Source organism: Acinonyx jubatus, chromosome B3 (assembly GCF_027475565.1).
Source record: "Acinonyx jubatus isolate Ajub_Pintada_27869175 chromosome B3, VMU_Ajub_asm_v1.0, whole genome shotgun sequence".
NCBI lineage: Eukaryota > Metazoa > Chordata > Mammalia > Carnivora > Felidae > Acinonyx > Acinonyx jubatus.
In genome coordinates, this window is record NC_069386.1 from 119816833 (window position 1) to 119838641 (window position 21809).

General features: G+C 40.9%; 1 protein-coding gene across 1 annotated transcript in view; it reads right to left on the minus strand.

Annotated features, from left to right (window-relative positions):
• VIPAS39 (VPS33B interacting protein, apical-basolateral polarity regulator, spe-39 homolog) overlaps nucleotides 1–21617 on the minus strand; it is a 24317-nt gene extending 2700 nt beyond the window's left edge. Inside the window, exons 1-17 of the mRNA XM_015071597.3 lie at nucleotides 21461–21617; nucleotides 17478–17570; nucleotides 16269–16371; nucleotides 14451–14597; nucleotides 13577–13615; nucleotides 13162–13226; nucleotides 12379–12435; nucleotides 11107–11199; nucleotides 10431–10464; nucleotides 9838–9940; nucleotides 8255–8282; nucleotides 4922–4995; nucleotides 3150–3225; nucleotides 2559–2693; nucleotides 1844–1885; nucleotides 1428–1517; nucleotides 282–368 (exon numbers count right to left, since the gene is read on the minus strand). Of these exons, the coding sequence (XP_014927083.1) occupies nucleotides 282–368; nucleotides 1428–1517; nucleotides 1844–1885; nucleotides 2559–2693; nucleotides 3150–3225; nucleotides 4922–4995; nucleotides 8255–8282; nucleotides 9838–9940; nucleotides 10431–10464; nucleotides 11107–11199; nucleotides 12379–12435; nucleotides 13162–13226; nucleotides 13577–13615; nucleotides 14451–14597; nucleotides 16269–16371; nucleotides 17478–17570 (1266 nt within the window). The 5' untranslated portion in view covers nucleotides 21461–21617. The remainder of the gene's footprint in view (nucleotides 1–281; nucleotides 369–1427; nucleotides 1518–1843; nucleotides 1886–2558; nucleotides 2694–3149; nucleotides 3226–4921; nucleotides 4996–8254; nucleotides 8283–9837; nucleotides 9941–10430; nucleotides 10465–11106; nucleotides 11200–12378; nucleotides 12436–13161; nucleotides 13227–13576; nucleotides 13616–14450; nucleotides 14598–16268; nucleotides 16372–17477; nucleotides 17571–21460) is intronic.
• Between the last annotated feature and the right edge of the window lie 192 nt (nucleotides 21618–21809).

Sequence of the window (21809 nt, forward strand, 5' to 3'; positions counted from 1 at the left end):
TCACTGAGCTCTCCTTTTGTATCATTTGAGTAATATGTCAGTGCTCCACACGGGCTAAACACAGTAGATGCTCCTCAGAGAGGGGCAGTCTGGGATTCCTTCTAAAGGGCAGAGGACAACTTCCCTACCTGACCTTTTCTATATCAAGATCCACTGCAGCTACTATATTGTCTTTAAGATAAGACCAGAGCAGATCAAGTCTCCCATCATTGACCAGTAAGAGGCTAAAAGTTAGGTCTCCTAGAGGATCCTGTACCCAACTCTCTTTAGAAGGCCATTACCTGGACAGGGGCACTATTCTTGTGCAAAATTTCTACAACTCGATGGAAGCCAATGGGCGCTCTCTTCTTGGTGTAGCCCAGCCAGTTCTGAAAAGGGAAGATGAGGCAGCAGTAGCTAGACAAGAAAGACTCAACACACTTTGTAACCATTCATTTTATGGTCAGACTAGAATAACACGGTAGGGAGTGTGGATGGATGGGAGGTTTATATGCTCTCATATAATATATGTGTGTTGTGTGTGTGTGTGTGTGTGTGTGTGTGTGTGTGTGTGTGTGTATACGCATATATACAGCGGGGAGGCTGGCTGGCTCAGTTGGTGAAGCATGCTACTCTTGATCTCAGGGGTTGTGAGTCTGAGCCCCAGGCTGGGTGTGAAGATTACTTAAAAATAAAATCTTAAAAACAAAAAAACAAGTAAGAACCACCTAATAAAGGGAAGAAACAGAAAATTCTCAAACCTATAGTAGAAAAAAGGATATTTAAAATATAAACAAATAGAGACAACCAAAGTAATGTAAGATCCTTGATTGGATCCTGACAGCAAACACAAAAACATAAAGTTTTAAAGAGCCAATTTGAATATAGACTATACATATGATATTATATTAATGTTAAGGGCCTGGGTGGCTCAGTCAGTTAAGCATACAACTCTTGATTTCAGCTCAGGTCATGATCTCACAGTTCATGTGATCAAGCCCCCTGTCAGAGCCTGCTTGGAATTCTCTCTCTCCCTCTCTTTGTATGACCCTCCCCCACTTGCGTTTTGCCTCCCCCTCTCTCAAAATAAATAAATTTTAAAAATATATTAACATTAAATACCCTGAAATTGATAATATTGTGGTTATAAATGAAATAAATGCTTAAGTATTCAAGGGAAAAGTGTCACGATGTCTGCAATTCACTTTTAAATGGTTCAGCAAAAAAAGAGAAAGTAGATATGGCAAAATGTTAATAAACTAGTGAAATAAGTAAAGACTATTTGTGTTTATCATACTATTCTTTCAATTTTTCCTTCAGTTTGACAAATAAAAGGTTGGAGGAAAAATGTAAACCAGTAACTAGAACTCGAGATTCCCATGAGGCATGAGGTCACAAGACAGTAACTCCAAGGCCCCAGCAGCACCACACAATTCCAGGGCACCCACCTTTGTGGTAAAGAGGGCATCTACATCATGCCAGGCCCGAAGCTTGGCACGAGCAGCCAGGGCCGTCAGCACATACTGTTTATCTGGGATCTAAAAAACAGAGACCAGAGGAATTAAGGGTAAGCAGAAATGCATCAGGGAGAATTCTAGAAAAGACAGGCAAAAATATCCCCTGGGGTTGATTCTGCCCCTTAAAATGCACAAATCTCTCAAGTCATCAAGAACCTCCTCACTCCCAAGCCCCAGCACCACCGTAAGCCATTCGGTTGCAGTCTTTCTTCACTTCCACAAACTCAGTCCTTTCCACCTTTAACTGTGAATATTAAGGGACTTCTTGTGCAGGGTTACAAAGCAATATCCACTCCACGTAGTTATCCTGATACTCTCTTACCCAACAGTGACCAATTTATATCTACCTTAAATGTCTTCTTCAGGTTGACTGGACTGCTGAACGTCCCCTAGGATGAAAGTAGAGAAGGAATTTTAGTGTTACTGACTTTCTCAAATACCACCTAATCTAACATTTTCTTTTTACTACGTTTCACTCTGTAGCCATTTAAACACAGAAAATAATTTAAGAGAAAAACTCCACCAGGTCTAATAGGATATCACAACTTGGCTGAATGAAACTGGATTAATACATATATTTCCCAATTTTAATGTTAATCTTGTGATCATTATGATCATTCCCACCTACTACCATTAAACTCAAATCTCTTCAAAAAACAAAATTTTTTAGAGTACTCACAAATACTTAACACCCTGCTGCTCTTCTCTGTACCATGCAAATCCATTTGAAATTATGGACCTTTGAACAGGGACTGCTGTGGGACCAGCACTGGTGAGACAGAATGTGCTATGCTAGCATGCCAGCTCACCGGAAGCCACACAAGCCCTTACAAACCTCTTTTTCCCACTTGGCCCACCCCTTCTGAGCATAGAAAGTCAAATAACATGAAGTTCCTTATCCATTGTTCCTTATCCTCTCTGAGGGCCAGGAAAGCTTCCAGGTGGACTTCCAAAAACTATACACACCCATTGTTAAGAGCACAAGGAAATAACTGGCTTCAAAGTATATTCCTCTTGTGCAGTGCGAGTGTATGCGGTCTTTCTTTCACATTTTGCCTATACCTCAGCCTCCGTGTAATGGTAGAAGCAGGAGTAGAAAAGCGTGGTCACTAATGGCATGTTGAGGATAGAAGCTTTGCGGGGGTGCTTCCGGAAGATCTCAGTCTGTCCTGCTGATTCTAGATGCCGATCGTTTGCCTGTGGTGGAGTGAAACAAGTGAAAAAAAAAAAAAAAAACAACAATGTCCACAGAGTAGAGGTAGGAAAAAAACATTAAATACTACAGCAGTTGTGTTTCCTATCCTAGGAAAGAGGCAAAGATGAGAAAAAGAAACTGCCCAGGATATCCCAAGGGAGTTTAAAAACCATAAAATGATGACAGAGCCATGTTGAATGGAGGAAGACTGGAGAAGTAAGAATGAAATGGGAGTTCTAGGAGGAAGAGAAAATACTTCCAGGTTAAGAGCAAGTGAGAAGGAAAAGGATGCCTGAGAACAATGGAGGGAAAAAGGCGATCACGTAAAGAGGAAATGAAAGGCTCTCGCAGAGTGTAACAGGAGATGACATATATGACAGAGCACAGAAGTCTCCTAGATGCTGAATGACACTGAGCACTGGCATTGAAGCAGAAAATGTAGAGATAAGGAGTCTAACCTCAATAATGATCTGACGTTCCAGGAGGGTGTAATGGTCTTGAATATGTGCAGAATCTTCTGCTGAAAATGGCAAACTGGTAGAGAGTCAGAAGGTTAGCGCCTCTTTTTCTACTAAAACAAGAAACAAACCCAACTAAACCAAAACACCACTCTAAGCACAAGAGGCTCACAGCGCTTCACAAATCTGATCCCAATGCACCTTTAGACCATCCCTGAAAGGCAGAGAGAGAGAAAGCAGAAAACAGAATAGACCTTTGACTAGGATTTTGTATTTCAGGTTTTGCCACTTCAGGAGGGATCCTGATCAGCACCTGGCTGGCTCAGTTGGTAGAGCGTGAGACTCTTATTAATCTCAGGGTTATGAGTTCAAGCTCCATGTTGGGTGGAGAGATTACTTAAAGAAAAATAAAATCTTAAAAAAAAAAAAAAAGGGAAGGAAGGATCCTCAAAGTCCACAAGATGTATGTAGTCATCAGTAGTTTGGCTGAGGAATTAGTTAGAATCCTCTCACTGTGGGAGCTGGTGACAAATGAGATACTGAGTGAGTGAGCTTAGCCAACTGCCTATCACCCACAACCCAGTGAAGTGCTGTGGTTTCTTACTGCAGAGAAATAAGGTACAATTAAATTACAAGGCATGGTGGTATGTTTATAGATTGATAAAGATCTCACAGATCTACACAAACTTGATCAAGGGTCCCCACCTTTCATCTTACATGTGAAAATGTTAAGAGACAAACAGCGTCTTGCCTAAAAGTCATACATGGTAAGTCAAGAGGTAAGGCCAGGAATAGAAGCCAGATTTTAAGCTTCCGGTTCACAGATCTCTCCTTTAGAAAGTGCTGTCTTAGTCCCATACTCCACTCACTCCTGGAAGAATTCTGAAACTCAATTACACTATCCCTGAGAAGCATGAGCCACAGCCAATTTTTGCAAGAGATAAAGAGAGACAGCAATAGGTTTCAGTTCCTTCACTATTCCAACTTTCTCTTGGTTCACCAGAGGCCACTATGACATAGCTCAGTATTTGATAATGTTCAAATTAAGGATTGCACAGACAAAGACAAATTTCTAAATGTGAAACTGGGCACTCACATCCCATTAGGGACTAAAGCAACCATGAATACTGAACCTGGAGTAAGGCCTACCGGGAAGACTCTATACCTGTCTTGAAAGATAGAGGGAAGCAAGTTTCAGCCCAAGATAACAAAGCATTTTATGATAATGAAGGTTATTCAACAATAAAATAAGCTACTTCCAAGAGCAGTGAGTGCTCATCACTGGAAGAATAATATGTGGGGCTGGTTTTTACAGGGACTTATACATCCTGGATAAATACCTAGGCTGAATCAGTGGTTCTTGTGCTTTGAGGTCTCAAGGACCAGTAACACTGAAAATAATATGGAAGGTAAAGTGTTGCCGACTTTTTAATATATGAGGTCATTTAAAAAAATTCCAATGCATTTTGTCACCAAAAAAAGGAAGGAGAGGAAGGAAAAAAAAAATTCCAGAATAAAAGGCAGTCTTCAAATAAAATAAATTTAGCGATAAAAAAAATCCTCTCTTTATTGCCTTTATTTTTCTCAATTTACTACCCATCAGTGAAAACTCTACTGGGGAATTAATTTTGGAATCACTTCACTGAATGAGACCATCTTTAATGATGCTTATATGACCCACTATTAGGCTTTCCCTTCAACTACCTATCCACTCCTTAGTCTCTTCGCTTCTCTAAGATTTATGCTTAAAAACATTTCTCCCCCATACTTACCCAATGCAGGTCTTAAGAAATTCTTTTCGTTTCTCAGGGTCCTGAATGTTCAAGTGCTCTCGATAATGAGACAACTACAATTAAAAAAAAAAAAAAAAAAAAGGCAGGCTTTGAGTTATTTTGTCTCCTTAGAAGGCTGAGTTAGCTATGTAACTAGACCTTCCATTCCTTAAAAACTAAATTCTTCATTATCAGAGATTCCTCTGGGTGTGGATGGGTGTGTGGGTGTGGAGAGGATAAACAGTGATTCAAAATTGCTCTTCAGGGGCACCTGGCTGGCTCAGTAAGTAGTGCATGTGACTTTGTTTTTTTTTTTTAATGTTCATTTATTTTTGAGAGAGAGAGAGAGAGAGTGAGTGTATGAGCGGGGGAGGAACAGAGAGAGGGGGAGACACAGAATCCCAAGCAGGCTCCAGGCTCTGAGCTATTAGCACAGAACCCAACGTGGGGCCTGAACCCACGAACCACGAGACCGTGACCTGAGCTGAAGTCGGACACTTAACTGACTGAGCCACCCAGGCACCCCAGTGTATGCGACTCTTGATCTCAGGGTTGTACAGATAACTTCAAAAAAAAAAATCTACAAAATCACTCTTTGGTTTATTTATAACTGCAATATCTAATACAGTAACCACTACCCATATCTGGTTTACATTTACATTTAAATGATTTAAGTTAAATTAAACAATTCAGATCCTTAGTTACAGTAGTCATTTTTTTAAGTGTACAAAAGCTACATGTGGACTAGTGGCTACCATATCCAGTAGCACAGATACAGAATGCTGCCATCATCGTAGGCAGCTCTATTTGGACAGCGCTGGCCTACAATAAAGCACTGAGTAGCTGAGCACCCAGCTTTACTCCAAAGTTTGGCTTTAGCCTATTTAACTAAAACCAGCTTTTGCTTCAGCCTTAGTCTTTCAAAAGGCCAAAGAGCTAAATGCTTACTTCAACATTATTTTTGGCATCCTTGACCTTATATGCAATCAATGGTAGCATTATCCTGTAAATACCTAATAATTGACATCAGTAACACAAGTAAGGCAAGTCATCTGATTCACTGTTGACACGTGAAGACTCACATTCAAATACCGTAAGTCATACATGTAACTCTGAAAGACAATCTCCTTATGTGCTTTCTATTTTGGAATTCTGAAAAAGGAACTGAAGATTAAATCCCTATTTGGGACGCCTGGGTGGCTCAGTCGGTTAAGTGTCCAACTTCAGCTCAGGTCATGATCTCACATTTCCTGAGTTTAAGCCCAGCGTCAGGCTCTGGGGCTCTCTGCTGTCAGCACAGAGCCCACTTTGGATCCTCTGTCTCCCTCTGTCTCTGTCCCTCCCCCACTTGCACGTGAGCACATTTGTGCTCTCTCTAAAGTAAACATTAAAAATTAAAAATAATTAAAAAGTTAGTCCCTATTTATTATTACAAGAGCTAATTGATGCAATAATTTATGATGGTTATAAAAGTTGAGATTTTATGCACAATTATTAAAAACTTTCCAAAAATAAAAAAAAAAAATAGATTAGGGGCACCTGTCTGGCTCAGTTGGTAGCGCATGCAACACTTGATCTTGGGGTTGTGAGTTCAAGCCCTACGTTGGGTGTAGAGATTACTTAAAAATACAATCTTTCATACATAAATAAACAGATTGACAGTTAATATGAATATTAAGAGAATGAACTGGCTTTAAGAAGGACAGTATATCCTTTTAGGAACAAGTATATAAAAATGTAAATGATAACATAAAATAGAATAGAAATTATATCATAATCTAATCTTCATAAAATGTTTGGTATACAATCATTCCTAGTATTAAAGAAAGCAATCTTTGAGAGCTATGGTTTATTTTTATTGTTCAATTCCATTTGGCCTTAAGTCTTTCAGGAAAGTCCTACTTAGGTAAACTTCCCACTCTGTGAGGAGAAACTGAAAGGAGACTATCATCAGCTTTGTCAATTCTTAAGTTCGTAAGGTTGGAAAACTCCAAATTTATATACAACCGCATGCATGTAAATCTGAATCTTCAATTCAAATATAATAGAGAATAGGAAGAAAATAAAGTTTTAGAAGAAAATGCGTTACCCAAACACATCTATTTTCACTAATCAAACTTCGAAACAACAAACTTTATAAGAATGCTGTATGAAGAAAATTCCCTACAGCTTCCAATCTATGGAGATTAGGGGCGCTTCAGTGGCGCAGTCGGTTAAGCATACGACTTCGGCTCACCTCATGATTTCATGGGTCATGAGTTCGAGCCCCGTGTTGGGCTCTGTGCTGACACTCAGAGCCTGGAGCCTGCTTCAGATTCTGTGTCTCCCTCTCTCTGCCCCTCCCCTGCTCACACTCTCTCTCTCTCTCTCAAAAAAAAAAAAAAAGAACATAAAAAAAAAAACCACAACAAATCTATGGAGATTAAAAATGTAAACAAAAAGCTTTTCAAAATGATTGCTACAGACTGCCAATCACTTTCAGTAGATTAAGATAAAGGATTTTTGTGATTGTTCCATGCCTTGAATATTAAGTAAAAGTTCCTTTTACAAAATGTGACTGAAAAAACATTTTCCTCAATTTTATTCTGCGGTGTGAAGAAGGTTAGCAAGATTATTAAGCGTGCCAGCTGAATGTGAGCACTGATAACACCACAAACGTGTGGTGTAGTGACTGAAGGGACAATCCTGCCATGGATATGCTGAGGAATTCTTACCCCTGCACTACAATGGCAAACTTTTAAAAGTATATCTCTACATTTTTAATAAAATAATGAAATTTTTGGTACAATTTCAGATTTATTCTGGTATTTCAGGAGTTTATTCTGTAATGGTGAAAATCTGCCAAAAATCAGTTTACACACTTGGCCATTCAGCCCTCAGCCAAAATGTGTATTGGGTGCAGCCCGGCTTGACCTATCTTCCTTCTTGACCTATATCTGCTTTCTAATCCCTCTTAACTCTCCAACATTTTCTAGTATTAGAAGCCAAAACCCAAAAGCTCCTACAAACCAGGAACTGAAAACAACTAAGAACTAAAAAACAAATTACAAATTGACCAGGCCAGTTTTTTATTCATTTATTCAAAAAAGTGTTTATTGACACGCCCAATCAAAAGAGCATATAAAAAGAAACAGAACATCATTTGGATTTGGTTTTCAGGCTTCCCAGTGCCTTTCTCTTCCGGATGCAATCAATACCAAAGGAAGGAAACTGTTAACTAGTCTGGGATCTCAGAGGCTGGGTTTTGGCTTAGATTTCTGGGATCTTGGAGGCTGGGTTTTGGCTTAGATTTCTGTTAAACAGGTCCCCAACTGAAACAAAGGCCACACTTACCGCAAGCTCTTCTGTTCTATCTAGGAACCTGGGAAGAAGCAGAAGGGAGCAGGGCATTTTTATCTATTGATGTGTGGCAGTATAACCTCACAAAATAGGATGGCTGCTATTCAAACTCATTTGCCTCCATAAATGAAATAAGCCCTCCTCTTAAAATTTCTATGAGCAACCTCTTCAAAACACATGGTGGATCAGGTATGATTGTTCCCCTGATCGCTCTAGCTGAGAAAGAAGCAAGGACAAGAAGGCATTGCAGGACAGTAATAACTTTGTAATGTTAACAGGTCTGATAGGCTCAGAGCCTCCACAAAACCTTAGCCCACAGTAATCTTACAGGGTTTTTTGGAAAGATTAAAGCCCTCTTCTCTGTCAGAACAATCTTGGAAACAGATTTTCTATATTATTCTGTTGTTTTCACGTAGTGTAGAATGGGTTTTGTCTATCCCAAAGGTGGTAAGACCTTGGAGAACAAGGACATTGTCTTCTAATTCTTTCTTATTCTGAATGGACCACTGTAACTAACGTCACTGCTTTGGCCTAGAGGTGATGCCTAATAAAGCCTCGTTGATCGGGAGGGAGGGAGGGAGGGAGGGAGGGAGGGAGGGAGGGAGGGAGGGAAGGAAGGAAGGAAGGAAGGAAGGAAGAGAAGGAGGGAGGGAAGGAGGGAGAGAACAGCCTGCCTCAATGAACATGTCTTCTGCAAATTCCTGGCTAACATCTGTAATCTTGGCCCTGACTAGGTGATCTGCTTTTCCCACCATAGTCTTGGGGCAGCTCATCACTGTGCTGGAGTCACTAGATAATTGGAGTTACCATGGGCCACATTATCAGCCTAAACAAAGGTTCTAACCCCTTTCCTGACATTGAAGACAAGACATAATATACATTTTAAGCTAAGGGCAGGAAAGTCTCTACTGATTAGAATGAGATAGGGAAGGAAGGAAAACATGGTAGAAGATATTCTCCTGCCCCTGACCCCCAGCACATATGCCTACCTCTTGCCTCTCTACCTATTAGAATCCTACCTAGTCTCAATTCCTAAACACCTCCATGCGGCTTTCCTTGGGTATCCTGACTAAAGATTGTTATTTTCTTCTTTTGCTCTTCCACCGTACTTCCCACTGGCATCATTGGGGACCAAGCAATAAAAGATACCTTTATTCTGAGTCTTTTATAACAAAATGCTTAAAAATATTAATACAGACTATGTATTAAGCTAAGTGCTTTTCCCACACTAACTCTTTTAATCTTCATAATGACCTGCCGGGTATAAATCATCATTTCTATTGTACAGGTTTGGAACTAATGCTTGGAAAGGTTGGGCAACTTGCTCAAGGTCACTCTATGAACTAAGTGGTGTTGCCAGTATTCAATGTAGGTATGTTTGACTCCAGGGCCTCCTTCTTAACCACCTGCTGTACTGTCACTTTATCATAGGCTGAGGTGCATTATTAGTTATCCCATCACCGTTTCAGTATCTTATCTAATAACAAAAAAAGGACAATGTCTTTTCTCTTTGTATTCTCCAGCGTGCTTTGAATAAAGACTCAGTAAACTTCATAGACAAGATGATCAGTTCTTACCTGAAGAGGTCTAAAAGCAACTTTTGATCCCCTATTTCTTTAAGGAAGTGAATGAGATGTCTCAAAGCAACCTGTCGCACCTCCAGCTCTCGGAAGAGGATCTCTGGCAGGCAGGAAATAGTTAGGTGGGGAAATTAAAGCCTATTACTCAGGTGTGAAATTGGTCTCCCTCCTCATACATTCCAAACATCTCAGAGCCAATCACAAGCAAGGAACAGTTTTTTATGGTACCCATTCCTCTGGCTCAATCCACCATCAATGCACTCCATGGTCCAGGGCAACTCTTAGCCATTCAGTCAGCCTTCACCAACTCAACCAGCAGGCACCTAGCATGGACTCTGAAGTCCTCAAATCAACACAGCCATCTGTCTGTCTAGCGAATAGGGACACTTTGAAGTTAATAGACTTATCACCCTACAGGATGAAAAACTGCCCTCAAGAGATGAGATGGATACTCTGAAGTCTTAGGCCATCCCAGCTGTCTCAGAAACAGACCTGATGATGGTGAATTCTGATAAAAGCCACAATGACATTCCCCCTTCAAATGTAGCAGGTATCTTGTCGACTGAAGATTTCTCTCAACCCATGCTCACCTTTGCTCAGTGTCCTCTTCAGGAAGATCAGAACCTAGAGGAAAGGAGAACAAAGAATAAATTACTCTGTGTAACCTTTCAAACGCAAAGCCCTGCCCTGAGCTCCTGATGTCTAGAAATGATGTCAGCGACACATTAGGCATCTTGGCAGATGTCTAAGAGAAGTCCACCTGCCCATTCCCACACTGGCAAGAGACACCCCCTCTGAGAGACTGCTCTCATACGTCTTCTCTCTCAGATTACTTTTTAGAAGCCAACCTGCTACTTCCTGATTATAATCAAGAGTTCCACATACAATGCAAGTCCTGCCAGCCGAGCCTCAGAGCATGTATTACTGAGAATCCTACACTTTAAGAGGAATTGAGGGGGTGCTTGGGTGGCTCAGTTAAGCATCTGACTCTTGGTTTTAGTTCATGGTTTGTGAGTTCAAGTGCCGCATCAAGCTTTGTGCCCACAGCACAAAGCCTGCTCGGGATTGTGTCTCTCCCCCTCTCTGCCCCTTCCATGCTCTTGCTCTCCCTTTCTCTCTCTTAAAATAAACAAACAAATAAATAAGAGAAATCTAGGATCTTTTCTAGACATTTAACCTAAAATGTTAAAGTCCTATTCTGAATGGACTCTGAGAAACTACTGAAAACAACAATTAAACAAACAACAAACAAAACCCACAACTTACTGCAGTAATGACATTTCCATCATGCATGCTTACTGCTTCCTCTAGGAGTTGTAGCTTGTCCTGTAAGGAGCGGAATCTTTCTAGTGAGCAGGCCTGGCAAAATAAGAACAGAATTAGCGTGCAAGAAAGTCCTGATGTCCTGATAAAGTCCTGCCAAAGTCAATGGGTAGAGAGATCACCTGTTCTCTTTTTAAGGAGGTATAATTTACATACAATAAAGTCTACCCTATTCAACTGTAATATTCAGTGAGTTTGACAAGTTCATATACTACCATAATCAAGATACAGAACAACTCCATCACCCCAAAAAGTTCCCTTGTCAGCTTTGATGTCAACTCCCCCCCACCCAATCTCTAGCCCCTCGCAACCATTCACCTGTTTTTAATCACCAAAGTTTTCCCTTTTCTAGGATTTCAGAAACAGAACCATACAATATGTACTCTTTCACATTTGGCTTCTTTTACTCAATTTCACTTTTTTGTTTGTTTGTTTTGTTTTTAGTAGGCTCCACACCCACATGACTTGAACTCATGAACCTGAGATCTAGAGACACATGCTCTACTGACTGAGCCAGCCAGGTGCCCTTCAAGATCACATTTCTGAGATGAATCAATACATTGTGGTGAGTACCACTAATTTATTCCTACTTACTGGTAAACAGTTTGCCATTGTATGGACATATCACCATTTATCCATTTATCTCCTGAAGGATATTTGGGTTATTTCCACTTTGGGGGCTATTATAAATGAAGCTGTTACAAAAATTTGTGTGTAAGTCTTTGAACATAAGTTTTCATTCCTCTTGGATTGTAAATATCTAGCAATGAAGTTAAGTGTATGTTTAACTTCATAAGAAGGTGCCAGACTATTTTCCAGAGTAGTTTTAACATTTTCCCTTCTTGCTCTCAGTGTACCAGAGTTCTGGCTCCTCCACAGCGTCCCAATGCTTGGTATGATCAATACTTTTAAGTTTAGCCATTCTAGTGGCTATACAGTGGTATTTCACAGTTTTAATTCACATTTTCTTGATAACTGTTAATGTGAAAGAACTTTTCAAGTGCTCTTTGGCTATTCACGTATCTTTTTTTGACGTAACTGGTTACATCTTGCACCAAGTTTTTTACTGAGTTGTTTATCTTCTTATTGAAGATAATCATTGTTCTTTATATATTCTTGATAAAAAAAATCCTTTATAACATATGTATTTTGAAAATGTTTTCTCCCAGCCATGGTGCTCTTTTCCCACAAGAATTCTCTCTCCAGTGGCCTTACCTTGCCCTTCCGAAGGCGTCGCACTGTGTCACTGGGGCTCCAGTCATTGCTATAATCCTAGAATATCAGCAACACACGAATCTCAAGAGGTTAAGGGATCAGCATTATCAGTGTGCCAGCTCCTCACTTAAAACTCTTATCTTTATTCCCTAATGGGGAAATATTTTGTGGGAGGGAATGGATGAAAAAAAATGAAGAACAAGAATGGTCTTGTTCTGAGTGTCTGAAGAAATTACAACAGGGACAATACAGGCAAGAAGAGGTGGATCAAAAAGGGAAAGAACCAACTGACAAAACCATAACCCTATGCCTACTGGTTCAGGATGTCACCCCCTAGATACAATTAGTCACATTTTGGGATTCTGACTGACGGTTATGCAGACAGAAGGAAAAGAAGGAGACATGTTTCTCTTCTGGATCTTATGATATACTTCCTTCCTTATGAATCAATTTACTTTGTTATGTGCTTCTTGGGAATATGAGCTCCACAAAGCTTCCAGACCACAGCGATGATCAAAAGTTTCAAAATACAGCCTTCAAAAGGCAGTATAATGGGTAAGGGAAGTGCGCTGGACAGAATCAGAAAATAAATGGAGTCCCAGTTCCACCATTTAATAGCTGTGAGACTCAAGGCAAGCCCTGATATTTAGAAATCCAGTTTTCTTCTCTACATAAAAGTTAAGGTATTAGCTGGTCAAAAAGTTAGGAAGATCAAGCAAGATAACGTATGTCAAAGCACTCTGCACTGTGTGAAGTGTCACACCCGTGCAAGATATGACTCACCCTGTACTCCCCCTTAGGTCTGCCCAGCTCTGGAGCATAGCTTTTGGCAGGTGTGTCCGACAGAGCTGGAAAAAATAGGCAGCTGATTCAGAAAGACACCATCTTCATGTCACTCCTGTCCTCTACTGCTTCCTTCTCACATGCATTTTGTTGACTCGTGAGGTCCCAAGGCATCTTTATGGCCCAAAGTAGATCTCAGCTCCTCCCCAGAAACAGCGCCCCTAGAAGTCACCCCTTGCCCCTATAGCCAGAATGATCTTGACCTCCTTACTCAAAATCAGAAAATTTCTCTAATAATGGTGGTAGACTCAGAAAACATTTCATCTAATTACCACCTATCTCCATGACCCTGCAGAGTGTACCACATATCAGTAACTTCTCCCATAGTACTCCAGAGCAGAGGGTCAATGCTTACCATCCGAAAGACACTGGAAACTTCCAGGTCTAGTTCTCCCTGGAAGTAAAGAACATGTAAGGGGAGAGGTCAATAGTTCCAGTCAGAAGCATTTCACTTGGTTAAGGATGCAGTATGTATAGAACCTTTTTTATGCAATGTGGGAACTCAAGGCTTAAGACAAACCTCCATTCAACTTCAGAAATTTGAGGTGCCATGAAAAACAAAGTCAGGGAAAAAAAATTTTTTTACTTGTGGTAAAATATACATAACATAAACGTTTTTTACCATTCTTAAATGTACAGTTTGGTGGCACTGAGTACATTCACACTGTACTACCATCACCACTATCCATCTCTAGGACTTTCTCATCATCCCAAACTAAGATTCTGTACCCATTAAACAATAACTCCCCATTTCTCCTAACCTCCAGTCCCGGTCACCACTATTTTACTGTCTTTATGAATCTAAATATTGTAGGTATCTTATAGAAATGGAATCATACAATATTTGTCCTTGTATGTCTGGCTTACTTTTTTAAGGAACTGCCATACTGTCTTCCGCAGTGGCTACGCCATTTTATATCCCCACCAGTAGTAAACAACGGTTCCCTACAGCAATGCACAGCGGTAGGCAGGAATCCTGACCTGGGTAAATTTCTTCAGCACCTGCCACAGAACTAATGTCAGTTTTGTTCATCATGTTCCTGCCAAATCCCTCTGAATGTCTCTCTTCTCTGACTTCTAATCCCTAACTGCCAGTTCCAAAGATAATTCTTTATCCTTCAATAATCTTTTTCTTCCAGAGTAAATGAAAATTATAAACTGAGTGCTTTTTTTTTTTTTTTTGGAAAGAGAAAAGGAGGGCCCCCCTACCCCTTTAACAATCTCTTTACCTCTAAAAAAGCTGCTCAGGGAGTAGGTAGAAGTAGGTTTGGGTAATTGTGCATAGGAGGAGAAGCTGTTTCGGCTCTTGAGCTGTTCACGCCCCTCCTGGTTTGACCCACTGTTACCAGCAGTCTCTTTGATGGACCATGAGATACCTGTGAGATAGAACTAAATCAGTGATTCTCATACACAATAATCCTTGATATACAGCATTCTGATAAATACTAAAAGTTTTTCACCAGAGGCCCCGGTCTGTTATTGACATGGACTTAAAAAACTGAAGTAGAGAGAAAAAATAAATTCAAATCGACTCATCAACAGAAAAAGGAGCAAAGGAAATTAACAAATGGATCACAGAAAAGGAAATTCAAGTGGCTATTAAACATACGAAAAGATGCTCAACCTTACTTTTAATAAAAGAATTACACAAAGTAAAAGTGCACTGAGATACCATTGGCCCCTGTAAAACTGGCAAAGATCTAGAGTTCAATAATACCCTGTGTTGGCAAAGCTGTGGGGAAACAGGAACACTCAAACATCGCTGATGGGGGCACACTGGTACAGTCCCTGTGGAGAACAATTTGGCAATATCTAACCCATACAGATGCAAATACCCTCTGCCAGTGATTCCACTCAAGAATTGATCTTTCATATACTCATATATGGGCAGAAAACAAGGTTATTGATAGCAGTATAAACAAAAGATTGGGAACAATCTAAAGTTCATCAAAAGTGAACTGTTTAAACAAATTATGGTAAACCCATACAACATAATCGATGCTGTTGTTTTAAAAGAGAGAATGAGAGTGGGGCGCCTGGGTGGCTCAGTCGGTTAAGTGTCCGACTTCAGCTCAGGTCATGATCTCACAGCTCATGAGTTCAAGCTCCACATCGGGCTCTGTACTGACAGCCTGGAGCCTGTTTCAGATTCGTCTCCCTCTCTCTCTGCCCCTCCCCTGCTTGTGCTCTGCTTCTCTCTCTCTGAAAAATAAAATAAAATAATTTTAAAAAATAAATAGAGAATGAGAAACTTCTTTACGTACTGATATGGAAAGATCTCCAAACTATATTGTCAATTGAAAAGAGCAGGGTATAAAGCATGCTACCACTGGTGTAAAAGAGGGGATAAGAATATACATATTCCTATATGCATTTCCAAATGTAAAAAGAATCTTTAGTTGAACACACAGGAAGCAAACCACAGCAGTGTTTTGGGATAGCAGGGACTGAGAACAGTAAATGCACGATAGTGTTGGAGGGAAACTTTTCATTGATTGCCTAAAATACTATATTTTTAAAGTTTGATGATATTCCTATATTAAAAAAATTTTAACATTCTCAAAAATCAGATGGACTCTGCAAAAGCGTTAAGTGGTATTATATAACAGCTAGACGATGAGACTTGGTGGCTAAGGAAGTCAGTCCTGCCAGCCAGTTAGGAGCAATTAAGCCAACAGTCCCAAATATGACTGCATATTGGAAGCACTTACAGTACCTATCATAAATTAAGACCCTCACCCCCGAGACATACTGAATCAAAGTCTCTGGAGTGAAGCCTAGGAATTTAATTTTAACAAGCACCCCAAGTGAGTCCGAAATACCCAGCCAAGCATTAACCCTAAGACAGCAGACTAGACAGCCACATGGGAACTACTGTTATTTCCTCAAGTATCTTCTGAGGTTAAATTTCCAAATGTATGCTCATCTGAAAATAGTCTACCCTCATTCCCCTTCCTGACAAAACACTGAGAAGACAAGCAAATGGAGCCCTCATTAGTGACAAGAACCCTGAATATCAATCCCCTCCTATAGCCTCTTCTACTTACTTCCCACTGGCTCCCCACTCCAGCTGACTTTCTCCAGGTCATCGTCATCATCATCATCCACGAAGTCTCGAAGACTATTTACTGCTCTCTTGGATTCCTTTAACTGCGGAGGGACATAAGGCAGGGCACTCAGGTAAGCAGTATTTCCCACCTATCTCTTTGACAATCAAGGTGGCTGAGCAATTGACACTTAAAGATGGCAAACACTTTCAATCTAGCCTTTGCAATCTAGCCTGCCAGATACTTGCCAAGAAAACAAATTGTTCTTTAGCCAACACTGCAGTCCAGTGGCAAGAGTTAAAAGGAATCAAAGCTGCTTTTAGGTTCTAATAATAGAGGCACCTGGGCGGCTCAGTCAGTTCTGACTCTTGATTTCAGCACAAGTCATGATCTCACAGTTCATGGGATCCAGCCCCATATCAGGCTTTGCACTGACAATGTGGAGTTTGCTTGGGATTCTCTCTCTCCTTCTTTCTGCCTTGCCCTAGAGTGCATGCGTATGCTCTCTCAACCTCTCTCTCTCAAAATAAATAAATAAACTTAAAAAACAAACAAACAAACAACTCTTGAGGCACCTGGGTGGCTCAGTTGGTTGAGCATCCGACTTCAGTCAGGTCACGATCTCACGGTTCATGGGTTCGAGCCCTGCATTGGGCTCGCTGCTGTCAATGTGAAGCCTGCTTCAGATCTATCTGCCTCTTTGTCTGCCCCCGCTCCCCTCAAAAATAAGTAAAACATTAAAAAAAAAAAAAAAAAAAAACCTCTTAAAAAAAAAAAGTGCTAATCATATTCCTGGCAATGACTTACTGTGTAAACCTGAGTGAGTCTGTCCATCTCTCCAAAATAAATGTTTCCCCATTTGTAAAATAGATGCAATAAAGACAACTTCCAATCCAATTCATTGTTCAAAAATAACAATTACATCATATGATAAAAGGCTTGGGGTTCTGAGGGAAAAAAAAAACTGAAAGGAATAAGTTACCTTAAGAACAAAAGTAAGAAGGGTGGAGAGTTGATTTTTACAATCTTTCTGGCTCTGTTTTGAAACCTCTTTTTTATGAGGATTTTTCTAAAGGTCTGACCCCAAACACTTCTGAGCCTAATGGAGACACAGTCAAAAGCTAGCTTACCAAGGACACAAGGGGAAGGAATTTTAGAGTGGCACTGTGGAGGAGGTGTGACCTGCAGCAATTGCTCAAGAAAACCCACCTGTGACAGTTCATCATCTTCATCATCAAAGGTGAAAGCCTTGAACTTGGAGCTATTCCAATACTCCTCCTCATCACCTTTTGTCCGATTCATCTGGAGTAAGAGTAAGACAGATACATGTCGTTTCCTGGATCACTTCCCACAGAGCTCCAAAAACTTTAATTTCCTTCACTACAAACTCTCCCTCCCACCTCACACCCCAGTAATTTGGGGACATTTCAAAGAATTAGATAGAGCAAATATTGAATCTGCCACATAAAATCAGATCCTTGCGTCTCCAACTGATCAAATCATACTTTTGATCCTCTAATTACCCACGAGTACTCTTCATTCCTAGACTACCTACTTTGTTCAAGGCACTCTCTCAGGAGCTGTGAGGGATATGTAAAAAATGCAAGACAGGGGCACCTGGGTGGCTCAGTAGGTTAAGCGGCCAACTTCAGCTCAGGTCATGATCTCGTGGTATGCGAGTTCAAGCCCCACGTTGGGCTCTGTGCTGACAGCTCAGAGCCTGGAGCCTGCTTCGGATTCTGTGTCTCCCTCTCTCTCTGCCCCCCTCCCACTCATACTCTGTCTCTGTCTTTCTCTCAAAAATAAACATTAAAAAAAAAAGTACAAGACACAGCCCCTCTTCTGAAGCACCCTACAAGAAAGCTGGGGTATTCAGCATAGATATGTATAAAGGTAACAGCACAAGACAGGCAAGTGTTATAAGAATGCATCCCAATTTTGCTGAATACACAAGATCAAAGTATCAACAAAACCAGGGCACCTGGGTGGCTCAGTTGGTTAACCATCCAACTTCGGCTCAGGTCATGATCTCACAGTTCATGAATTCAAGCCCCACATCAGGCTCTGCACTGACAGTGAGGAGCCTGCTTGGATTCTCTGTCTCCCTCTCTCTCTGCTCCTCCCCTGCTCACACCCTCCCCCCTCTCTCAAAAATAAATATTTAAAAAATTAAATTGAAGAAAAAGCATCAACAAAACAGATAAAAATTGCATTCGTGTATTCAACATTTATCTAATACTGAGTGCCATCTTTGAGGCACTATTCCAGGCTCTGGGAATACCACAGTAAATAAAAATGGCTCTTGTTCTCATACATGCTTGCTAAATGTCAGAAGAAAGAAAGCAAAGATTAAATGAAGTAGAATTATCCTGCCTGTATCTTCAAATTATGATTAATTTACGAATAAGTATTGGCCAAATTCTGGGAACTGAGAGCATGGCCAAGAAAAGAAAATATATATATATAAAGAATCAGTCAAAATACCACAAGTCCCTCCCATCACTATTCTAAAATTAGATTTCACTCTGAAAAAAATTATCAATGCCAACTGGACAGAGTGAAAACTGATTTAAACTAAGAAACAGTGGGGTGCCTGGGTGGCTAAGTCGGTTAAGGGTCCAACTCTTGATTTCAGCCTGGGTCAGGATCTCACAGTTTCTGGGATTGAATCCCATGTCGGGCTCAGCACTAACAGCAAGGAGCCAGATTAGGATTCTCTCTCTCCTCTCTGCCCTTCCAGACTGCTCACACATGCTCTCTCAAAATAAATAAATATTAAAAAACAAAAAACACTAGGACGGAGTAACCAAAACTCCCAAAGCAACAAAAAGAACTCCAAAGGCTACACAGGGTTAAATTCTAAAGAATTCATTTGCTTTTCCTTTTCTTTCAATGGTACCTTTCACAACAGAAGCTTGACATACACTCATCACAGCAGCCTTGTTGAAGCTTCTGATGGCCCTTAACACACTCTACAGATATTCCTTAACTTACAATGAGGTTAACATCCTGATAAACCAAGCATAAGAAAATATCGTGAGTGGAAAACACTGAACATCATGGCTCAGCCTAGCCTACCTTCAATGTGCTTAGAACACTTATATTAGCCTGCAGTCGGGCAAGATCATTTAACGCAAGGCCTATTTTATAATAAAGTGTTGAATATCTCATGTAATTTATTGACTACTGTACTGAAAGTGAAAAAACAGAATGGCTGTGTGGGTGCAGAATAGTTTAAATGTACCAGTTGTTCACTCTTGTGATGTGGCTGACTGGGTGCCGTAGCTCACTGTCACTGCCAAGCATCACAACAGTGCAGTGCTGTATATTGCCAGCCCGGGAAAAGATCCATATTCAAAACTCACCCTACGGCTTCTCCTGGATGTGCATCACTTTTGCACCATCATAAAGCTGAAAAATCGTAAGTCAAACCACTATAAGCCAGGAAATCATGTGTACTCTCACTTCCTGACTCTTGTGTTTTCAGAGGATATAGGGATTGCAAAGGTATGGTGGGAATTTTCTAATGTCTGATCCCTTCCCATGGCAGACAGCACTAATCAATTTCTACTGAACCCAGATGTAACTTAAAAATCCTTTTGTATATTTAAAGCCAAATAAAAAAGTCGACAGATACAATGAAATCATCCTTCATGGTGGTACAAGCACAGACTTTATAGTAGGCAGCTTTGAATTCAAATCTTGGTCTCCCAATTCTGAGGAAACTGGGTAAATAATTTTACTTCTAAGCCTTGGAGAAAATGATATCCTACCTCACAAGATTGCAGTGAAGAAGAAATAGGACTCAGGGAACACCTAGCAGAAAGTAAATACTAAAGATCAGTTCTTTTTAGTGTAGGATATTTTACTGACACCTTTCCATCTTAGTTTCCTCATCTGTAAAATGGGCATAACAATAGACCCCTTACCTTATAAAATTGTTGTGAAGCTTAAACTAGATCATACATGTGGAGCACCTAGTGTCTGATACAAAATTAATGCTCAGTGTTAATTTTTATTAGTAAAGCATCATGGCAGCTTAGAAAAAGCTAGACAGAAAATACTTTCAAGCAATCCTAAAGATTAAAAAAATTAATCTGACACAAAAATGCTGAGAGTGGCTATCACCAACACTGAAGACGTACATAGAGTATGTAAATGTCCCTGGCACAGATTGCCAACTTAATAGAGCACTCTCATCCTCACAACAGCTCTGTAAGGTAGGTCTGGCAGATTCCATCTCTATTTCACTGATGAGGAAGATGAGGCACAAAAGAATGAGGTACCAAAACCACTTTGCTAACTGCTCCTATAATCTAGGTTTTCTAGCTCCTGAATCACTTCCACTCTGACATGCATGGTCCTTCTGTTTTACTCTAGGGAAAACCAGGGCAGTAAATAAATATCTGGAAATATCTACAGATAAGCATAGAATGTGTCTAACACACCCGATAATCCACCAGAGAATTTCTGGAATCGTTTTTAACCATGCAACCGCAGGAGATACTTGCCACCAATTTGTACTTCTAGCCAAATCAGAACGTAAATTTACTTGCCAAGTAAAGAGATAATGATAAAGATTTAATGGCTCTACAAGTTGCAGCAACCAGGTACAATTTTAAGAGTGACTGGAAAAAGTGCTTCAACATGATATCAAATACAGCAGAGGCTTGTCCCTATCGTCACCTGTACTGAGAGCCCACAAGACAGGGAAGCAAATCCGAGGTACAGGACAAAGGAAGGACAACAGGCATCAGAAAAAAAAAAAAAAAATCCACAACCAACACGCTCCCAGCCTCGGGACACTTCAGAAACCAGCTACCGAGAAGTTACAATTATCTTCTGAGCCAGGCTTCCACATGTGAGGCTATTAACGGAGACCGGGGAATGTGGGTTAACCTAGAAGACTCTACAGGCGAAAAGTCCAGGAAGCCATGGACCTACTGCAGTCGCCAGAGTCCGGCGGATCGCTGGCAGAGTAAATGCTCTTTCAAAATCAAATGTCGAGGCTCACTCACAGCCCCAACCTCGAGTGTACTCGGGCTCGTAGCGTACTCGGTCGCTCCGACTGGAGGAGTCGGGCCTGGCGGGGGGGTCTAGGGACACCTCAGAGAGTAAGAGGAAAAGGATATGTCTGCGGCGTGGTCGGACTCAACCAGATACGCGGCCCAAACGGATTGGGACACCCTCACCTCTTCCACACCGAGCCCACCCTTTCAGGGCAGCGTCAGACTCTTCCGCCGCTGGACCACCCTTTCTAGTCAGGCTAAGCTGCATAGAAAATGGGCGGAAGCGAACAGTCGCTGGGTGGGGCGGAAGGGGGGAACGTGGGTCAAGAAAGAGGCCGCAGAGCATGCTGGAAGTTGTAGTTTTCCCGCTTTTGCCTTTAAGCGCTGTCCGGAGGTGCCACAGGGCTTCTTGACTACAACTCCCAGAACTTCTGGCGTTCCGTGCCTAAGTAGTTTCCTTTACTTTTAGCGCGACCTTCCGCGGTTAGCCAGCGGGTTACTAAACAAGACTACAATTCCCATGAGGCTCGGC